Source organism: Bolinopsis microptera, chromosome 4 (genome assembly GCF_026151205.1).
Source record: "Bolinopsis microptera isolate Bmic1 chromosome 4, MBARI_Bmic_1.0, whole genome shotgun sequence".
Taxonomy (NCBI): Eukaryota; Metazoa; Ctenophora; class Tentaculata; order Lobata; family Bolinopsidae; genus Bolinopsis; species Bolinopsis microptera.
The window spans coordinates 7,732,700-7,752,997 of NC_087075.1; the positions used below are offsets into that span (position 1 = coordinate 7,732,700).

The 20,298-nt window shown below is 38.0% G+C and overlaps 2 protein-coding genes across 6 annotated transcripts in view; one reads left to right on the plus strand and one right to left on the minus strand.

The window, feature by feature from the left end:
- Positions 1-20,298, minus strand: part of LOC134814028 (uncharacterized) — a 90,126-nt gene that overhangs the window by 12,787 nt on the left and 57,041 nt on the right. For 3 of the 5 annotated variants that reach the window (XM_063822003.1, XM_063822001.1, XM_063822004.1), the window contains 7 exons: positions 19,965-20,081; positions 19,067-19,185; positions 18,734-18,834; positions 17,896-18,026; positions 1,088-1,226; positions 674-851; positions 137-318 (listed from right to left, as the gene is read on the minus strand). In XM_063822003.1, coding sequence (XP_063678073.1) covers positions 137-318; positions 674-851; positions 1,088-1,226; positions 17,896-18,026; positions 18,734-18,834; positions 19,067-19,185; positions 19,965-20,081 — 967 coding nt within the window. Of the gene's footprint in view, positions 1-136; positions 319-673; positions 852-1,087; positions 1,227-17,895; positions 18,027-18,721; positions 18,835-19,066; positions 19,186-19,964; positions 20,082-20,298 lie in introns of all 5 variants that reach the window. The other 2 variants (XM_063822002.1, XM_063822000.1) reach the window with 1 other exon arrangement.
- LOC134813765 (peroxisomal membrane protein PEX14-like) overlaps positions 9,464-20,298 on the plus strand; it is a 98,319-nt gene continuing 87,484 nt past the window's right edge. The window contains exon 1 of the mRNA XM_063821645.1: positions 9,464-9,475. The gene's annotated coding sequence lies outside the window, so the exon portion shown is untranslated. The remainder of the gene's footprint in view (positions 9,476-20,298) is intronic.

Here is a 20,298-nt window from a genome sequence, read left to right on the forward strand (position 1 = left end):
ATAGTGAAATGTATTCATTAATCTAGTATGATCTACATATCATTATTATCTGCTAATACCTACTTACTTAAATTCTTTAATACTATTAATACAATTTATTTAAATTTATTCAACAAAAGCTGCATAGTTCACATACCAGGAAGAGGAGGAGCAGCTCCGTTCTCATCAACCTGCCCATTATTCTGCTCCTGTGCGCGCAGCATCACCACAGCGCTGTCGTAGGACTGGGAGCGCGCGGCGGGGGATGGTGGTGTGCGCAGGGAGGGAGGTATTGAAGAGGGTAGGGTTGAGCTGGTGCCATTAATAGCAAACGGTGATCTAAATGTAGATATTATGTTTAATAATGTACAGAGAAAGATATAATTGTGTTCATTTTTTTCAGAAATTAAACAAGTAGAGTGAGACTTATTTTAACTCTATAGTCACTTAATTGATTAATCACTTAATTGATTAATCACTTAATTGGTTAATCACTTAATTGATTAATCACTTAATTGATTAATCACTTAATTGATTAATCACTTAATTGATTAATCACTTAATTGATTTGTTGATTAATCACTTAATTGATTAATCATTTAATTGGTTAATCACTTAATTGATTAACCACCTAATTGATTAATCACTTAATTGTTTAATCACTTAATTGGTTAATGACCGACAGCACACTGACCTGGATTGAGGAGCCATGATGGAAGGAACAGCAGGGACCTGTCTCAGTGGAGGTGGTTCTAGGCTGGAAGGTTGAGGTTGTGAGGGTTGAGGTTGTGAGGTTGGAGGTTGTGACTGTGGGGGGAGTGTGGGGGTGAGGTTCTCGTCGTAAACTGGGGTGTCTTGCACTGGAGCCGCACCTGTGTTCAGAGATAAAGAGGTTAGATATGAGATCTCATAATGATATTGTTATGTGATAAAATGTTTGAAGAGTAAGATAATGAGTAAGATAGGAGAGGATAATAGATAACAATGTGTGGTTCACAGAGAGGAATAGATAAGAAACTTTGGAATGGGAGGGACAGCTAAAGATTTAACAAGAATGACAGATAACAAATCTACACAATAATATGTAGTATTTTATCTATTAATTTACCAGGAGGAAGTATCGGAATCTCGTCCGCCTCCTTCACGTTAGCGTACGACTCGTACTTATCTCCGCAGCTCATTATTCTGTACAATATGTCCTGTGTAACAGGACATGTGAAGTCTGCGTTTACTGCTGCACATTCCACCTTGTGAATTAGTTATTGGTTAACTAATAATAATAATATGACTGATTCTCAGGAATTCGTATATTTTTAAGGTATTATATGTTTTAATTATCAAACGAATGTGTGGATGGCCATGCATTTTATGGGGATGCCATAAAGAACAAGGTGCAACTGATGATAAGTGATAACCAAACCATATTTACAAATAATAATACCGATTATCACTGTGTAATTATGCTGTCACCGCCTAGCCGTGCCCAGTGACAAAGCACGGTTTAAGGCCACCTAGGGTATGTAGATTCTCTCTACTCCTAAGAATCTAATAAGGCTTAAATCCGTCTGGATTTGGGCATATTGCATATTCTAAAACTCTAAAAGGATTAAGGTTTAATGCAGAATATTTGTCTTAGTCTTTATATAAATTTGATTAGGACCCACATTCTCATGACAGGGCCAATATGTAGCACACTTAGTGTACCTAGCTACTCGAACTTAGTGGTAGGATAACAAAATGAAAGACTTTAAATTTTGGGGTTTTGTAGAAAAGTAAAGATTGTAACGTAAATAAAATGGTAAACTTCAGAACTGATCTCTCTCTAAACTAAACATGCGAGTAATAAATTTAAACGTAGAATTCTGTCTCGTCTAAGGTGGGGTGGAATTTTAAGAGTTGACGGATGAATCGTGACAAAAACTATCAACAAGGTGAACTAAAACGGAAGATCATAAATGGGATGGTGTGTCACGTGATTAACTAAGATAGGCCTGATTGGATGGCTAATTAAATGAGTGAAGATTATTGGATTAAGTGGCATGCTTTCTACTGTGCTTGATGACAACCTATGAAACTAACTGATGAGAAAATGTAACTTATATGAATTCAGGTGCTGCCGTAGTGACTATTAAACTATTTAATTTGAGGTGTGAGTGAAAAATACTAATTTGCGCACAAACAAAATATCAACCATATAAATATTTCTGACCAGTAACTATTTTAGGAATTATGCCCAGATTATAAAGATAATATAAAACCTACACACTGCACAACTCTCCCTTCTCCCCTTATTAAGATATAAAACTTATTAATAATAAACTTAGATACAAAAAATTTTAAAAAACCGTTCCTTATACTTCTTTTTCCGTTCTTTAAAACAATCAACCTTTATATAAGGAACAAATATACACTTAAATAAAATCAACACAAAATACACTATTACAAACAGATTATAAAAACACAGTTCCTTATTCGTATTTTTCAGTTCTTTCAAACAATTAACCTTTATATAAGGATCAAATATACACTTAAATACTATACATCACCAATTTACTCAAAATATTAAACAAATTTTTCGTCTTTTAGTTTTACAGTCTATTTCAGTCTTCTTCGTCTCCTTCTGCTCCTTCGTCATGATTCTTAAGTTCTTAGATATAGCAAATCGTCATTCATTCTCATGAGGCGCTCCGTTAGCTTGATCAATTGTTCTATTTTCATATCTTTCATGATCTTCGGTAGTGGCCTCCAGTTCTTTGGGTCTGACAGTTCTTTTGTCATGTCCAGGATCGGGCCACAAAATGCCTTGAGATTATAGCGTTGTTTCTCAAGTATCTTGTTCCCGTTATTCTCTATTCGAATTCCGTTTCTTCGTTCCAGGGCCCCGAAGAGCAGGCTTTGCAGCCTCAAGACCCTGTCCCGGATCGTAACGAACTCCCCTGGCTCTTTTTCTGTTTTTCGATCATTCATTTCGCAGATTAAATCACAGGCTACGTTGTTAACGTATTTATATATCTCCGGGTCCAAAATGACAGGACCCGGGAGCCTCACAAATTCTGTAATTTTTGCTCCTTTTGTTGGTCTAGCTGGTCCTATGGTGACAGATGCTGGTTGGAGGGTTGCTGGACTAACTGGTCTAGCTGGTCCTATGGCGACAGTGGTTCGTTGGAGGGTTGCTGGACTAACTGGTCTAGCTGGTCCTATGGCGACAGTGGTTCGTTGGAGGGTTGCTGAACTTACTTCTTTCACATTTTCTGTAATTCTTCCTCTTCCTCTTCCTAACTTTGTCTTCTTTTCCCCTGTTTTTACCAAAACTTTCTTCATTCGTTCACTGTCTTCATTCACTTTTTCGCTAGTTCTTCCTCTTCCTCTTCCTAGTTTTATCTTCTTTTCCCCTGCTTTTACCAAAACTTTCTTCATTCGTTCAGTGTCTTCATTCACTTTTTCGCTCGTTCTTCCTCTTCCTCTTCCTAGTTTTATCTTCTTTTCCCCTGCTTTTACCAAAACTTTCTTCATTCGTTCACTGTCTTCATTCACTTTTTCGCTCGTTCTTCCTCTTCCTCTTCCTAGTTGTATCTTTATCCCGCCTTCCAACTCTGTCGCTTTCCCTCGTCCTCTGCCCATTATAGCTTTGTTCGAATTTTGTATCTTGATTTGTCCTTTTCCTCTTCCTTCAAGTTCAACTTTCTGTTCTTCAGCATCTGCGAATCTATCTTGATTCGAGACTGGGTCCTTTTCCTTATTCTTTTTTTCCTTCCCCGTCCCCGTAAACGTTGGTGGCTCTGAGTCGTAAATGGCAAATGATTCGTCCATTATCGAAGGTACATCCAGTTCGTCCCAGTCTTCTTGGATTATTATAATCGATTCCGTGTCGCTCATTGGGTAACTGAATGGATTGATGTTGTAAATTCCATATTTCAATTATTCCATATTTCAATTATTCCATTTTTCAATTATTCCATATTTCGTTTGTTCTTTATCAAAAATGGATCCGGAAAATCAAAGGGAAACTTTGAGTTTAAACTGATTAAGACAAACGACGATAATGAAGAAAAGAAAAATGAAGATCACAACTACGAGCAATCTTACTTACTTAAATGAAACTTAAAAGACGAAAACGGCAATGATATAACTTTAAATTAAAAAATGTTAAATATTTACTTATAAAGCGGAGTGAGTATTAATTATGATACTATATAAAAAAATTACAATACGGTACAACAAATCTAGAGCTTTCATTTTTCGATAATTCCATTTTTCGCTAGTCAGAGAGAAATGGTCCTACTATTTTAGTAGTCCGCGTTTTGCTGGCCTTGTGTACAGTTTCACTTGACGAAGTGCTTGATATGTCTAATGTACGACAATGTTCACGTTTGGATTGTACACAATATGGATCGTACTGAGTTCCCTTGCTTTTCGTGACTGTGACTGTGGAACGTTCAATATGTGCTCTTAACGGTACTATCTCGGTACAGCTGAAATGTGGATTACCATCGTTCAAATCTGTAACTTGCAGATTGGAAGGTATGACGGGTGTAAGCTCTTGGTGCCTTAACCTTCTGATCTCTCTCTCATGTCTCGCTGTTGCTAATACTGTTTGAAGTAGATTGCTGTTTTTCTTAAGCCTTTTATAACATATTAAACCTATTAGCACGGCAATTGATGTAACAGTAGCAATGGTAGAAAACAATGACGTCCACTCAAAGAACTTTTTCTTTGAAGCACCAAGACCAAGATAATTCGGTTGGTAATCTTGAAGAGCTATCTGCGTTGTGTTCTCTAATCGCTCACTCAACATAGATATGTTTTGAGCGTGATACTGTATTTCCCTGATCTTCAAGTACTTGTTCAGGTCTAAACTAATTTCACTCCTTTTTTCGGTTAAATTCCTTACAGTGAGTGAGTTGTCTAGGGCGTACATTATGTTCTGTTGACACTGAATCATTCTATATTGCGACCACTCAAAAAAATACGAAGATTTTTCAGGTACACTTGCAACAACTAACTTAGTCGTTTCATTTTTGGGCATTGCTAAAACATCTACTTGACTAAAAACTAATGCTCCGGCTTTTGTAAACACCATTTTAGTTTCACATGAATCTAACGGAATGGTGACACAAGATGTGATCTCATTGTTAAGACACGGCAGTTCTTTGATGCTCGGAGAAAATCTATCTTCAAATTCCTGGTGACAATAAATTATGTCGTCAGTAATGGTACAATCCGTAAGATCTACTTCAAAGAATTTCTTATTCTTGTAAATGATCGAATTCGGTGTGCTGACGTGAAAACAGGTTGCAGAGGTCTTACTAGGAGTAATCGGTATTTTGACCGCATTGTACGTTCTGTGTAATGATCCAGGTACTAGTTTAGGTGCTACTAGTAGGAAATGAAACAACAATACATTATTCTCGTGGTGGTCGACTTTGAGCAGGATCAAATCAGCTACCCGGTATAAAACCTCTGGGTTTGTTTTATACAATGTACCTTGGAAATTCGGATTTGAGCGTGTTATCAACTTCAAATCATTCAGCGTCAGGGTTTGTGCTATAGTAGATGAGAGTTTGCCGTGTGCTGTACTAAAAAACATTCGATTGAGTTTTGATTGATGCACGGTTAAACTTTGCTGGTAAACCATCAAGGACGCTAATGAAGTTATATCACACTGAAGACCTGCTATTTGTTCATAAATTGAACCTAATTGCCTGTCTATGATTTGTAACACATCCATATGAAATGTACGAGTGTTTTCAAATCCTTCTACAACTTGATTTGCGAAATCGTAAAAGCGACGTTCTAAACTTCCTAAATGTTCCTTAATTCGTTTATTCTCACTGGGTGCTTTCAACAGCTGATAAAAGTATCCAATTACTGGTACTTCTCCAAGTGGGTCAAATGCTTCCCAAGACAGACCTCTTTTACGTCTACTAACAATGCGATCACTAGTTACGTTAAGATCATATGAAAATTTGATGTCTCTGAATTTCTGCAGGTGCATATCGACAAGACTGTTTTGTGCTTGCAACATGGACTGTAAAACAGCTTCAAAGAGTGGATTTTCATTCTGACATAGCGCTTTTCTAGTCGTTTGATGCTCTTCAAGTAAACAATCTAATCTAGCGGATATGCTATTGGAATGGTCGTCTATAGCGTTCAGGTTGTACAAGAAAGGTGTCTGAATAAAACACGTACCCGTCGATGAATCAAAACTGAGGAGGCCACACAGTGGATTTAATAAACATCTAGCCAAACATCCTCCGGTGAATTCTTGGTCCGATCTCTCAAGAATCGAACTCTTATAGTTAGGGCAAGAATTGCTGTTTATGGGTCAATCTGTGAACAAATTCGTAACAAAGGTTTGTCTACAGGAATGTGTTGTCCATAGTCCCAGGAACCACCAAAAAAAACCGTCCAGCTGAAACTTTTGGGCAAAAATTTTTATAGTCATTTTTCTCCAGGAACCCATACGCCCCACCCCTAATATTGGTTATTCGGCTCCCGAAGGTCTTGAGATCTCCATAGGGGGTGCAAAATGACCGCAATGGCCACATTATGGCAGGCGAATGATAGTTTCAGAACGATTGGAGCTTTATTTTTCGAAATAAATGGAATTTTTCGAAATTTTTCGAAATTTTATTGAAATTTCGAAAAAAAATACACCAAATTATTTTTAACGCTTATTTCAAATTTATTTAAAAAATCATCTACAAATAACAAATACAGTTAATCTAAAATGTGTGTTCTCAGTAAATACCATGACAATTATTAATACACAGTTAATATTAATCAAAATTCGTTTGTTCTTCAGGTTCATCATGTCTAATGTTTGTGAAGTTCATACCATGGCATCGTCCACAAGCTGGCAAACAATTGAAGCCATATTTCCTACATGAACATCTGAAAGTCAAACAGGCCTGTTCCACATCGACAGAACAGTTACAACATATAAGGTTCAAAATAGACTCTGGAGCAATTATAGCTTTTGTTGCAACTGGTTCGTAAGTGCCACCAGGAGCCAATTTCCAGCCGTAGTCAAGGGGATATAGACTGTCAGCGTTAAGCATGACCCAGTTATGGTACTGTAAGTAAGCTCTAAGGATGTGCTCCGTTGCTGAAGCTATTGTTGGAGGTAGCCTATTCGGATTGAGACTCTTTTTCGCTACCATCCTATTGTATGCTAGGAATCTCAAAGCAGAAAGGGTCTTTTTCTTGTCACCATAAATGTACTGCAAGAAACAGAGGCCTGCCTCAATAATCTTTTCTTTTGATTCTCTCACCGAAAGTAATGTTGCCAACTGACCTTGCTCATCAAAGGTGAGAGCTTTCTTTAGCACTTTAACCTTGCTAAAACCAAACAATCCACTGACGCTATCACAACCTGAAATACTATGAATTAGAAGAAGTATCTCCTTTTCTTTATGATCTAGATGACTTGATATTTCTTTGATTGAATATGTACCCTTCTTCGTTGTTAGATAAATATCATTGTGATGGTCACTGTTGAAATGATGTACTAATAGACTTGAACTATATCGGTATCCTCTGCCTTCAATTCAACATCGCCAAGGAATGACATTTCCAATGTTTTCTTTACAATTAAAGTATCAGCATCGTTACAAGCTCTGATCACTTCAATACCATTTACAGTAAAAATGCTTGAGATAAGGTCGATCAGTTCTTTTTTGTTATTGTTGTTGCTCAGAAATGTTGTTTTGGTGATCACAGTAAGGTGGATTTCTTTACAGCAATATTAGCACAGAACGCTTTTACTCTCCTCTTGTGCTCGTGATCTTTAGTAGAAGGCTCATATCCATCAAAAATCACAGTAACTTCCCGATTTTTAGGGATAAGCTTCAAGTACTCCATTGCTACCTCACCATAATTGTCACACCTTTTAAATGAGCTTAGTTGGTGAAATAGCCAACCTCCATCAATGACTAGTGGGATCGTGAAGCTGCAAGATTTAAGTGTAGATTGGTTTATACCAAGAGCAGCCTTATTAAATTTCCTCATCATCTGATATTGATCAAATAAGCTTATCGGCACCACAGTTAACTCGTGTTAGGCATTATCTCTATTGAAGTCTCTCTATCAGCAACCAAGACTAGACGGTTAAAACACTTCAACGGATCGACTGCAACGCTTTTATTATTCACTTTAACCTGCTTTCTTAGTTGTGTCAAGTTCTTTGCTTTACCTTCGATACTTATCTTATCGATGAATGTCAACCCATCTAGCCCCAACGGCCAAACATTCCTCGGGATTCACCTCATCGTTCCCAGGCTGTGATATAAGACCAGTCGAAAAAGATATTAACTTAGTCTTATCTTCGGATTCTGTAAAGTCGACAGTAACTTTAAACCAAGTTAATAATTTTCCAAATACATCACAGTTTTTCTTGATTGATGACTTAGTAAGATCTGAGTGGATGGCAGCTTTAGTTGGTACTCCTCGCTTCGATGAATTAGCTAATGAATCTCCAAAAGACTGATTTATCAAAGCCATCTGATTCAGGGTGGCCACCCATAACTTGTGAGCGGACTCACGATTACGCATCCTTCCACTTGTTAATCCACCACTAGATTTAGCTACCCTCATAAGACTCTGCTCTATGGAGAGGTCAGTCCACACCCCGGCCCACTCGTGGTCGTTGTAACAAACCGTGTGAAGCCCAATTACTTTAAAGGTCTTTAAAAGCGCCCCATACTTTACTTTAAAAATAGCATCCTGCTCCAAATACAGTCTTAAAGCTTTTGCATACTGTCCCCTCCCAGCTGCTGCGAAGTAGGGCAGCATCAAAGCTACTGCTGATAAATGCATATTGTAGTCGTGCAACCTCTCTGCTCTTATGAAGTCCTTTACTAGTGTTATCATGTTGTGGTAAGTAACCCATAGAGCTGCTGTTCTACTCTTGGAAAACAGGTTCTTTAGAAGCAGAGTTATTTTCTCTGATAGATCCTGAATAGATTTAGTCTTAAAGTTAACACCTAGATTTTCGTTCACACATTTGTTGATGTAACCTTCCAAGTCTACTAGTTCATCGTCGTAAACTTCTTCCTCTATAATGAAACAACAAAGAGCGGCGTCGATCAGAAAGTGGGCTATCAACGCTTTATAGTAAGATCCTCCATCCGATATATGCGTGACGTCTCCAGGATACAAAGGAGTTTGATGAGCTCCTCTAAACCTGAGTCTGCCATTATATAGCCTATGCAGCCAAGAAAACTCGTGAGAGTGTGGAAGCCTCCAACCCTGACCACAATAGGCATCCCAGTTTCCAGTACTATTCGGGTGGCCTTAATCCACAATGGCAAATCGAATGTGATTATCATTGGCTCACTGTAGGATAACTTAAAACATTCAACCAGAGTAGTATGTACCGTCGAATAGCTGTCTGGGGGTTGGTCAATAATCTGTTGTTTGTTAGTTAACCTTGATATTTGTTAATTGAAGTTATTTCCCGAGTAAGATTTGAAATAAGCGTTAAAAATAATTTGGTGTATTTTTTTCGAAATTTCAATAAAATTGAGAAAAATTTCGAAAAATTCCATTTATTTCGAAAAATAAAGCCCCAATCGTTCTGAAACTACCATTCGCCTGCCATAATGTGGCCATTGCGGTCATTTTGCACCCCCTATGGAGATCTCAAGACCTTCAGGAGCCGAATAACCAATATTAGGGGTGGGGCGTATGGGTTCCTGGAGAAAAATGACTATAAAAATTTTTGCCCAAAAGTTTCAGCTGGACGGTTTTTTTTGGTGGTTCCTGGGAGTATGGACAACACATTCCTGTAGACAAACCTTTGTTACGAATTTGTTCACAGAAAAATCAACTCTTGCCCTAACTATTAGCAGGGACCAATTTTTCAATCCAACACGCGTGTCTTCTATCCGTCATGGCCGTTACTTTGGTCATGTCAGGAGTGCACGGTAATTGACACACTTTCTCAGGAGGCCTAGGAGCTGCAACTTTCATGAATACCGATTGTAGAATGTTTTCGGTGCTAGTGGCCAGTAATTTATCCGGTATAAGTGCCAAACCCAACTCTTCTTTAGTTATTTGAGCAGTGGTACTCAAAAACTGGTTTACCTGTGTAAACCCTTTTTCCAACCCAGCTGTGATCTCACAACACAACATGAAACCAACGAGTACAGTTCCATATTTCATAGCTTCAAATCTGTAAAATATATCATATTCACTTATCGTTTAATTATTCGTATACAGGTAAGAATCTTAGATTATGGTGTTACAAAGAGAAAATATAAGGGTAACATTCCTCTTTTCTCTTTCATAACCCAGATATTCCTACCGGCCATTTTCGAGCTCTCATACGGTATAATTAATCGAATTATTGCCGACCTGCAATAAACTTTCTCCATTATCCGTGAATTCTGCGCCTATTACTCATACAAAACTTGTTCACACTTCAAAACTCTTAATTCCATCTGTAAATCATTCTCGTTAATACATTTCTCTTCCCAAAACTCATTTCGCTATGAAATCAAATACATCGTACTTTCTATGTCAACTGCTGTTGTGAGGTCTCATCTTCACTGCATACTGTACTTTAAGTGACTGTGTAACTGAACTAATGTTGAGGTAATTTGATTTCTTCAAATTACTGTGCTTATAGCTGAATTCTACCGTATTATAGCTGTACCTCAATTCGCAATTCTAACGTATTCTAGCCACTCCATCAGATCAACTGTACCGAATGTTTTCTACGAATTCCACTATTAGTAACGTATTTGTTGCAGCTGTTTGACTTACAGTATACACCCATATGCATATGATACAATTTTTAAACTATATTGTGATCGAGTCACAGCTCATGCCGTGATACCAAATACTATATGTACACATATTGATTATCTTCGTAATAATGCGTTCTAATATTCAGTCTACCTGGAGTTCAGTCTAATCTGCTCTCCTTGTCGTGGACCGTAAAAAGTAACCGTGCCTTGTTTGAGCCGCATCATTAAGATCGTCCTCGTTTATATCAAGTGGTCTTTCATCTTCATCCAATACTGTCGGTTTGGTGCAAGTTCCAAACATAGTTTGATAAAGATCTGAATCTACAGCTTTTTCGATAACAGGTTCCTCAGAGTCAACTTCTAATTGTTTAAAGTTCACATTTTCTTTCCTCAAATTAGGTGGTACAAATTTTAAGGAGTCAAAATGAACAACTTCTTCTTTCATGGTGTTTACATTTTTAACCACATAAGTCCAAGAAGAAATTACTTTTACTATCTCCCATGGTCCTGAGTAGCAGTTTCTAAACTTCCTCAAATCCTTTAGTTTAGGACTGATAGGTTTCCACAGCAATACATGGTCACCAACCTTGTATGTCGTGTGAAATTTTCTCTTCCTATCATAAGCTACCTTCTGCCTCATCTGACCAGCCATATTATTGGCTCTAACTAGGTCAAATACTTCTCTCATTTCATAATATGACGCTGCAGCTAAATGTCCACCTGATTTGTAAAATTCTGTTGTGGTTGTGTCGTATATAAGATCTGCTGGAACCCTCACCTCTCTTCCCATATGAAGCTTGTATGCTGAAAACCCTGTCGTTGAACATACAGATGTATTGAGTGCAAACACTGCTTGGTCTAGTTTTCTGAACCACTGTTTTGGATCATTATCAACTAGTTTCTTTAGAACTACTACAAGGTGTTTATTGTAACTTTCGCATTGTCCATTACCTCGAGCATGATAGGAAGTGGTTTGCAACTTAAACACTGACATGAGATTGTATAGCATTTTTATGGTATGAGACGTCGTTAAATTACCACCACGATCTGACAATAAACATTCAGGTACACCGAACACCCAAAACCAGTGTTTCATGAGAGCTTGAGCTATAGTTTCTGACGATGCATTAATTAACGGTACAGCTCGTACAAATCGTGTGAACCTATCTACCATTGTTAAGATCCATCTATACCGTCCTGGTCCGTGTATTTCTCCTATAAGATCAATGCTGAGATATTGGCCAGGTCTATTTGCAGGAAACAGTTTCAGGGGTGCTTGAGCATTTCGTTGGTAAGTATGATTATTCAGGAAACAAACTTCACAAGTTGCACAGAACTGTTTGACTTCTGCTGTTATCCCTTCAAAAAAGTACTTAGCACGCAGCCTGAACAAAGTTTTCATCGGACCTAAGTGACCACTAGCTTCTAAGCTATGATGAGCTGCAATGATGTCTAATCTCAGACCTTTAGGGACATATAAGAGTTCTATAAACTTTTTAGAATTAGTCAAGTAGTAGTTGTAACAGACTGTTCCATCTGCACTAAGTCTAATGTGTTCAAACATTAACCAACATTTCAAAAGTGTTGGCCCAAAACCTGCTCTAACCAGTTGCTCAGTTGGTTTCTTGTTTAGCTTTAACCATCTGTTAATTTCAATGAAATCATTATCTACTTCCTGAGCTTTCTTAATGATTTTACTGACATGAGCTGGCAAAGGATTTAAAAATGAACCCAATGGTTGATGGATAGGTTGCGACCCTAATTCATTCTCATGGTTCGTATTATCTTCTTGCTGATTATCCGGTTGCTGCACTAAAATACTCTCTGGAGTCACGTTCGTGTTACTTTCCTGATCCTCTTGCATTACATTATACGCCTCATGAGTTGCTAATATACATGTGTTGACTGTGACGCTGTGTACTTTAATGCATACTGGTTGTGTTGATACGATCAGATTCGGATACTCAGGAACCATTTCTTGCTGATTGTCTACTACTGAGGCTGCTTTCACTTTATTCGAAACTATTTCTAACTGCATATTGATTTCTATAGTGTCAGTAGAAATAGGAAGTGGTTTTGTATATTCAAGCTTTTCGATTGGTTCGATTTCTTCAAATATAGTTTCCATACAGTGTACTTTACTCTTCGAGAATCTCTTTACATAAGGTCTGCAAACCGGTTCCATCTCACAAATGGCCATAACCGATCTAGTAGCTGACTTATTCGTGGCAACCGTAGAATGTACAGTCTCATTTTCACTTTCTCTCGAACTCATGTTGACCTTGGACTCAGGGTCAGTCCACCACGACAGAAGGGTCTGTGAATCCTGTGGTAATCTACTAAGGCAGTCTGGAACGTCTAAATATTTGCCTTGAATGTATTTCAGCTTGAACGAATAATCTGAGAGGTCCATGAGCCAACGTAACAGAATCGCTTGAGTTGTATTTTTAAGGAAACCATCATATGTTAGTGACCGCATATCAACGTGGCAGGTAAACTCAGAGCTAAGTAAATAGTACCTCCAAACTACAGTCACGTGGTACCAAAGTGCGTAAAATTCCCTCTTGTATGACGCCCATCTTCTCTCAGTATCGTTTAGTACTTTTGAGCTAAAAGCAATAGGACGAAAATGACCATCTATGTAATGCCCTATGCAACCTGCGATTGCTTGCAGTGAAGCGTCAGTGAATACATGCATCTCCAGGTCAGGTGAGGGGTATATTAACACTTCTGGACTACAAACTGCTTCTTTCAACAATTGAATACTAGTTTCAGCAGCTTTAGTTAATTCAAACTTATCTCCTTTAAGGCAATCTGTCAGGCCCTTTGCTTTTTGTGCAAAGTTTTTGATGTGCTGTCGAAACCATGAAAAACAACCAAGTACTTTTCTAAGTTCCTTCTTAGTTCTAGGCATTCTCATGTGCATAAGAGCATTAATCTTTACGCTATCTGCTTCAATCCCATTTTTCGATAGTATCACTCCGCAAAATTTTAGTCTCGCTCTGAACAGAAGCGTTTTTGCTGGATTTAATCGCAATCGGGATATCCTTATTCGGGCAAAGATCACTCTTAAATTGTGAACCATACTAGTAAAGTCTAAAGCTGGAGACAGAACGTCATCTACGTAGACTGAAGCAATTCGAGCCGGTAAACCGGCTAGAGTCTTATCGACCATGTTCTGGAAACTTCCTGGTGCTGAACATAAACCTAGACATAGAACTCTCCACTGAAAGAAACCTATTCCTGGTAACGCAAAAGCAGTGTACTTGCGATGTTCTGGTTTCAAAGGAATTTGGAGAAACCCGTCTTTAAAGTCTAGACTTGAAAACATGGTGGCTCCATGACAGCCTGCCGTTATGGTATTTAGGGCTGGAACAGTAGCATAACTTCTACTTGTTACCTTATTAAGCTGTCTAAAGTCTAAAACGATCCTAATCTTATTCTTCGCTTTTATGACTAGTGCTGGAGTGTTGTAGTTACTTTGAGAGTGTTCTATCAGCCCATTAGATAACAGATTTTGTAATTCAAGAATAGCCTCCTCCCGAAGATGCAGGGGCACACGTCTATACGGAGCTCTAACAGGTACATCCGTTGTAAGGTTTATCTCATGATAAACCAAATCAGTTAATCCCAGTTCACTCCTATCAAGTGCGAATATGTCTGCAAATTCAGTGATCAGATCTTTAGCTATAGATTTTTGAGATTCGGTTAATTCTTCATTGTTAGATATTTCCAATGCTTCAATAATCTTAGCTACTCTAACTGGATCAAAATCCGATTTCTCCTTAAACTCCTGATTGGTTTTTTCAGGATTCTGTGATTCGACTACTTTAGTGCTACATATGGCTGGCACTGCATGAGCTATAAGAGATCCTTTTGGTAACCATATTTCAGCTGATTCTGATTCATTAGCGATCGGAATTTCAACCCTTCCATTCACTAATAACACTGGGTGAGGATTACACTCTTCAAATAATGTACATAGTGGCCATAGTTCTTCTACTGGTTTAATGTAATACAGTCCCGATATTTCTGCAGTACCCTGGTTGGTATCCAAATTATTCACTGTACATTCTAAAACATCTAATCCAGTTACTACAGTGTCGTGCAGAATTCTAACTTGTAACGTGATGTTACTAGGTGTTCCTTCTAGAAGACAGGCTACGAATTCATTATTTTTGACTGTTTTCGATTTAAAATCAATGATAATGTGGTGTCTTGAAAGGAATGTTTGACCAAGTATACACGCTTCGTTCATCATTTTGGTTACTATAAAATCACATTTTAATACTGCATTCTTCACTATTACCGCTACATTATGTAAGATTCCCAACGTTTGCAATGGCGCTCCAGTGACTCCAACTAATTTAAAGGTTCCTTTGGTAACTTGGTTGCTAAGTCCAAGTTTTTCAGCTAACTTTTCTCCAATTAGATTCACACTGGATCCTGTGTCAAGGAGAGCCTTTACTCCCACTGAATTAATGGCAACATTCAGATACACATGGCCTTCACAGAGGTTAATGCCTTCCCTGTCAAGGTCTTCCTCCGAGGGAACCCCACAATCCCCACCCCTCTCGTCAAGAGAGGGACTAACTAGTTTTTTGGAATTGTACTTTCAGTTCTAGCAAACCTTGCAGCATTCTGTCTATTCACTAAATTGTGTGGCGACCACTGATCATTGTACTGTTCATGTCCCAGAGTCTCAGCACTTCTATGAGTAGTTGAGCTAGAGGCCTCTGACTGTCCATTCCCTACATTCTGTGAACCAGGTCTTCTAAAATGATCTTGCTCCTTATTCTGCTGACGTTCAAGAGCTATATTATAAGCCTGTTGAGCTCTATCTTGGAGTGGCATATTTTGCTGTTGGCGGCCCTGAGAGGTATTCTGGAGAGGTCTACCTCTTGGCTCATAAGTGTGATTATACCCTCTCTGTCTATAATCGTCAGGCCTACTAAAGCTCTGTGAGTTGCGGTTAATTGACTGCCTCTCTTGGTACTGACGTCTATTACCATCTGCAGTACGGAACCCACAGTTCCTAGCAAAGTGTCCATTTCGACCACAACTGTAACATTTAAGAGGCCGACTAGAGGAGCTCTCATAGGATACGCCTCGTGAACCCTGAACCGTCTGGCTCGGAATGAATGAGTTAGTTAGTGATGTGCAGTTACTAGCATAATGACCATACTCTTGACACTTAAAGCATTGCACGTTACGGTTGTTTCTAGGTTCACGCCAGTTGTTATGCTGTGGCCTTTCTCCGCCCGTGTACCTGACAGTAAGTGGCGCCTGGAGAAAGTCCTGATCAACCGTTTCTCTGGTATCTAGTTCAGTTTTCATAACCGAGACTTCTACCTTATCATGAGCTTTGATCGCCTGTCTAGCTTGGTATGATGAATCTAGTTTGACTGCTTCAGCCAGTAGCTCCTGAAAAGGCTGATCAGAGAGGTTGATAAGAATCATGCTGAGGTCATCTCTCAAAACTCCTGCCGATAATGCGTCTTTCAAGACTGAGTCCCTTGCAGCAATTTGGTTTTCAGCATAACCAGCTTTACCCAATTCGAGTAACCTCTGACCAAATTGCGCAACCGTCTCATCATGAAACTGTGTGGCTTTTTTGATCTCGAATCTTGCCTTGACTGCTACACTAGGAGTACTAAGTGCTTTAATTACCTCTGCTTTGAAAGTATCCCAATCGTCCTCAGTGGTTAGTTCCTTATCCACTAGTAAATTAAGGGACTTAGCATCGAGGTAGGTTAAGAAAGTGCTAACAGCCTGTTGTCCGTTCATGCTCATTATATATCTAAAGGGCTCATACATGTCAAAGTAAGCTTGAATGGTAGTGGTAGATGAATCGAAGGTATTCGGTCTACGACTTCCTGCAACTCCAGCCCTAAAATCAAGCTTCGCAGTTTCTACTGCCGTAGTAGCATGTGTAGTAGCATACGCTCGAACAGCTTGCTTCTGCTCCTCATTCAAAGCATTCAATTGTTCGCCTAAGTCAGCCATAATATTGCTTTCTTGGCTCAAACGGGAATTCTTCAATAAATTCGACACAGAAGTTATCTAGTTGTACTGATACCCTTAATTGTATGAAAAGTTAGTATAACAACTTATCCAATAATTCAGATACGTACGGTACTCCGGTGTTCACGACCAGCTACTCGGATTCAAATCTCTCTAACTTACTTCGTTATTTCTATCGTTCGAATAAACTAAATACGATCAAAAATAATCACAAGGAATGCTAAGGTTTGAACGTAATATTAAATTCGAAGAATTAAATAAAAGTGTTATTTCGAAGTTCAACACGGAATGACGTTTAGCAGCTAACCAGGTCAAACAATAATCCTGGTCGCAGCACCAAAATGTAGCACACTTAGTGTACCTAGCTACTCGAACTTAGTGGTAGGATAACAAAATGAAAGACTTTAAATTTTGGGGTTTTGTAGAAAAGTAAAGATTGTAACGTAAATAAAATGGTAAACTTCAGAACTGATCTCTCTCTAAACTAAACATGCGAGTAATAAATTTAAACGTAGAATTCTGTCTCGTCTAAGGTGGGGTGGAATTTTAAGAGTTGACGGATGAATCGTGACAAAAACTATCAACAAGGTGAACTAAAACGGAAGATCATAAATGGGATGGTGTGTCACGTGATTAACTAAGATAGGCCTGATTGGATGGCTAATTAAATGAGTGAAGATTATTGGATTAAGTGGCATGCTTTCTACTGTGCTTGATGACAACCTATGAAACTAACTGATGAGAAAATGTAACTTATATGAATTCAGGTGCTGCCGTAGTGACTATTAAACTATTTAATTTGAGGTGTGAGTGAAAAATACTAATTCGCGCACAAACAAAATATCAACCATATAAATATTTCTGACCAGTAACTATTTTAGGAATTATGCCCAGATTATAAAGATAATATAAAACCTACACACTGCACAAATATTGCCACGCACCGTTTTTATTGTAAACAATAAAGGTACACTTAACAAGCCGGTGGGCAGCGTGTAGAGTGAAAATGAGAAATACAGTAGAACCTCAATTTACTGCGGAGTTTGGGGAAGGAAAAATCAGGGTTTGCGGTAAATCGGGGTTTTACTGTACCAAAAGGAGAAAGGAAACTCCTAAAATCAAGCCCCCGGGTTTAACTCACCGAAAACTGGCTGGGAGTGGTGAGTCCAATAGGAGTCATGTGCTTGATAACAGGTAAGAGAACAGAGAGCCGCTCATGAGGCACAACCTCTTTCTCCCCAATCTGACACCAGTCCAGGTCTTTAGTGTGTTCTGGTGGTTCGTGAGCAGGTTAGGAGAAAATCTATCAATATAACTACATTGAATTAATACTGATTGACAGATTGGTCAACAAGAATAGTAATTAAATTTTTATGCTATTTAGAAAACTGTTGTTATTATTATGTTTATACACTTGCATAATTTTTGATGTAGACATCCATATTTACCGCACAATTTGGCGAAGGGAAAAAAGTACGGTAAATCGGTGATCAGATTTATATGAATCTCAGTTGTATTATCATATTATACGTTTCACACAAATCATGCAGAAAACATTGTGCTAAATTTTCATACAAATACACACCTTCATAATTACATTCAGGGTACATTGTGCTAAACATTGACAATCTTTCAATTAACAATCACTGATTGGGTCAGAATTGTAAATATTGAGAAGGACTAGCAAGCTATTACGAACATAGTTAATTAAGTATGCCTGTATCTTGTATCAAAAGTACATTATACAATTATAATCATCCAATAAACAGTGATTGATAGATGTGGATTCTGGTAGCAAGAAGGGCAATTATATTTATTAGACACGTGACAGTGATTCTGGGGTTTAACAGGGTTAATAGTGGAAGCTGATTGGTTAATAGCTGTCACGTGTTATAGTTCCCCACCAGACTCCACATCTACATTCTACAAGAGTGATTGACATGCCCGACGTGGTACCTGTCAATTACCTATGAACTTACGCATCATGGCCTGGCGTTTAGTAAAGTCCTCACTCCAGGTGGACCGCTTAGCTACCGAGCTAAACAGGAAGCGGTGGAACTGTGTTGACGTGCACGGCGAACTGGGGGGTTAAATTATTAATTGGTAATTATTAGTTAGAAATTGTGAAGCTGTAGGTTAATTTGTTGATTCAGCGATGTATTATTCTAATTTTACGTTTGTGGTTCGACACAGAGAAACACGAATCTTAATTTTAAGATTTTAACTTAGGTAGATTGTGGGTGTCTTTATAAATAAATAAATAAACGAATGAAACTAACTTGATTATTAACAAATAAATAACTGAAACTAACTTGATAGGTCGTGTAACGTCCAGTGTCTTGCCTCGTCGGCTCTCCTCGCTGGATTGCCTCTCTGCGATCTCTCGCTTTAACTTGTCTTGGACTTCTGCCAACTTGTCAAACCTTATGTTCTGAAACATACCCATAGTTTGCTCATTCATAAATATTTCCTATAGTTACTTGAATTTTTTTACTGACGTACGATTTCGCTTTAAAACAACATTGAGGTTCGTTTATAATTGAATTTTTTAAACATATCAGAAAGTTTCTGGTAAGAATTCGCTATTACTCGCCACAATTACAGACATAAAAAGATAAAAGGAGTTATAATATTATGTAGATTTTAAACAGCTTGAATTTCTTTAATTGATGTATTGTTTAACAGACCGAAAAGCTTCAGATAGGAACTTGGTATATTGTTTCGTGAATAAAGCCACGATTTCGCTCTTTTAGATTTTAAACAGCTCTAGTTCCCTTAATAATTGAGGATTTTTAAACAGGCCGAAAATTTTCTGAGAGGAATTCGTTGTTGTTTCGAAAATACCTTATACCATAACAATTAAACACAGGTGAAAATACAGCGGAACCTGGAGTCTATTTGTCGCGGATCATGTTGTTTAAATTGAAAATTTAATCCGTCAGATATAACTGAATTTTTCAAATCAGTCGACTTGATGTGAACAACATTAATGCAATTGAATAGCCCATTCATTCTTAATCCCACCCTCATTCTTAATCCCACCGATCCGAAAATGACAAAAATTAAAAGTCTAAGTAAAGATTAATGAATTTTCAAAATGTGTTTGTAATTTTTACAAATATGAAAGTTAAATAAGCAACACTAAATAAGTCCAAATAATAAGATTTTAACCGAACTGAATTTCTACTACGATTATCAAATAAAACCAACCGTGTAGCTTCCTTTGAGTTGCATGCGGAGGCCATCAATCTGCTCTAATAAGTACAGGTCATCTTTCAGGGCTTGGGAACCCTCTGACTCCTCTTGTGTTTCTTCCGGTAAGGAACTCTGTGATAACATCAAGGTTAAGTAGTACACACAAATGGGGGCCAGGGGGAGTTTAATTATCCATCTATCTAATAATTTGATAATCTAACCGTCTAACGTATGTGACTAGTACTTTAAATAGTTTTACTGTAAAAACACATAACGTTAATATTTCGTTATGTCAAAGTTTAATGGATGTAAGATTCAATGAAAATTAAACCTCACATAGCTGATGTAC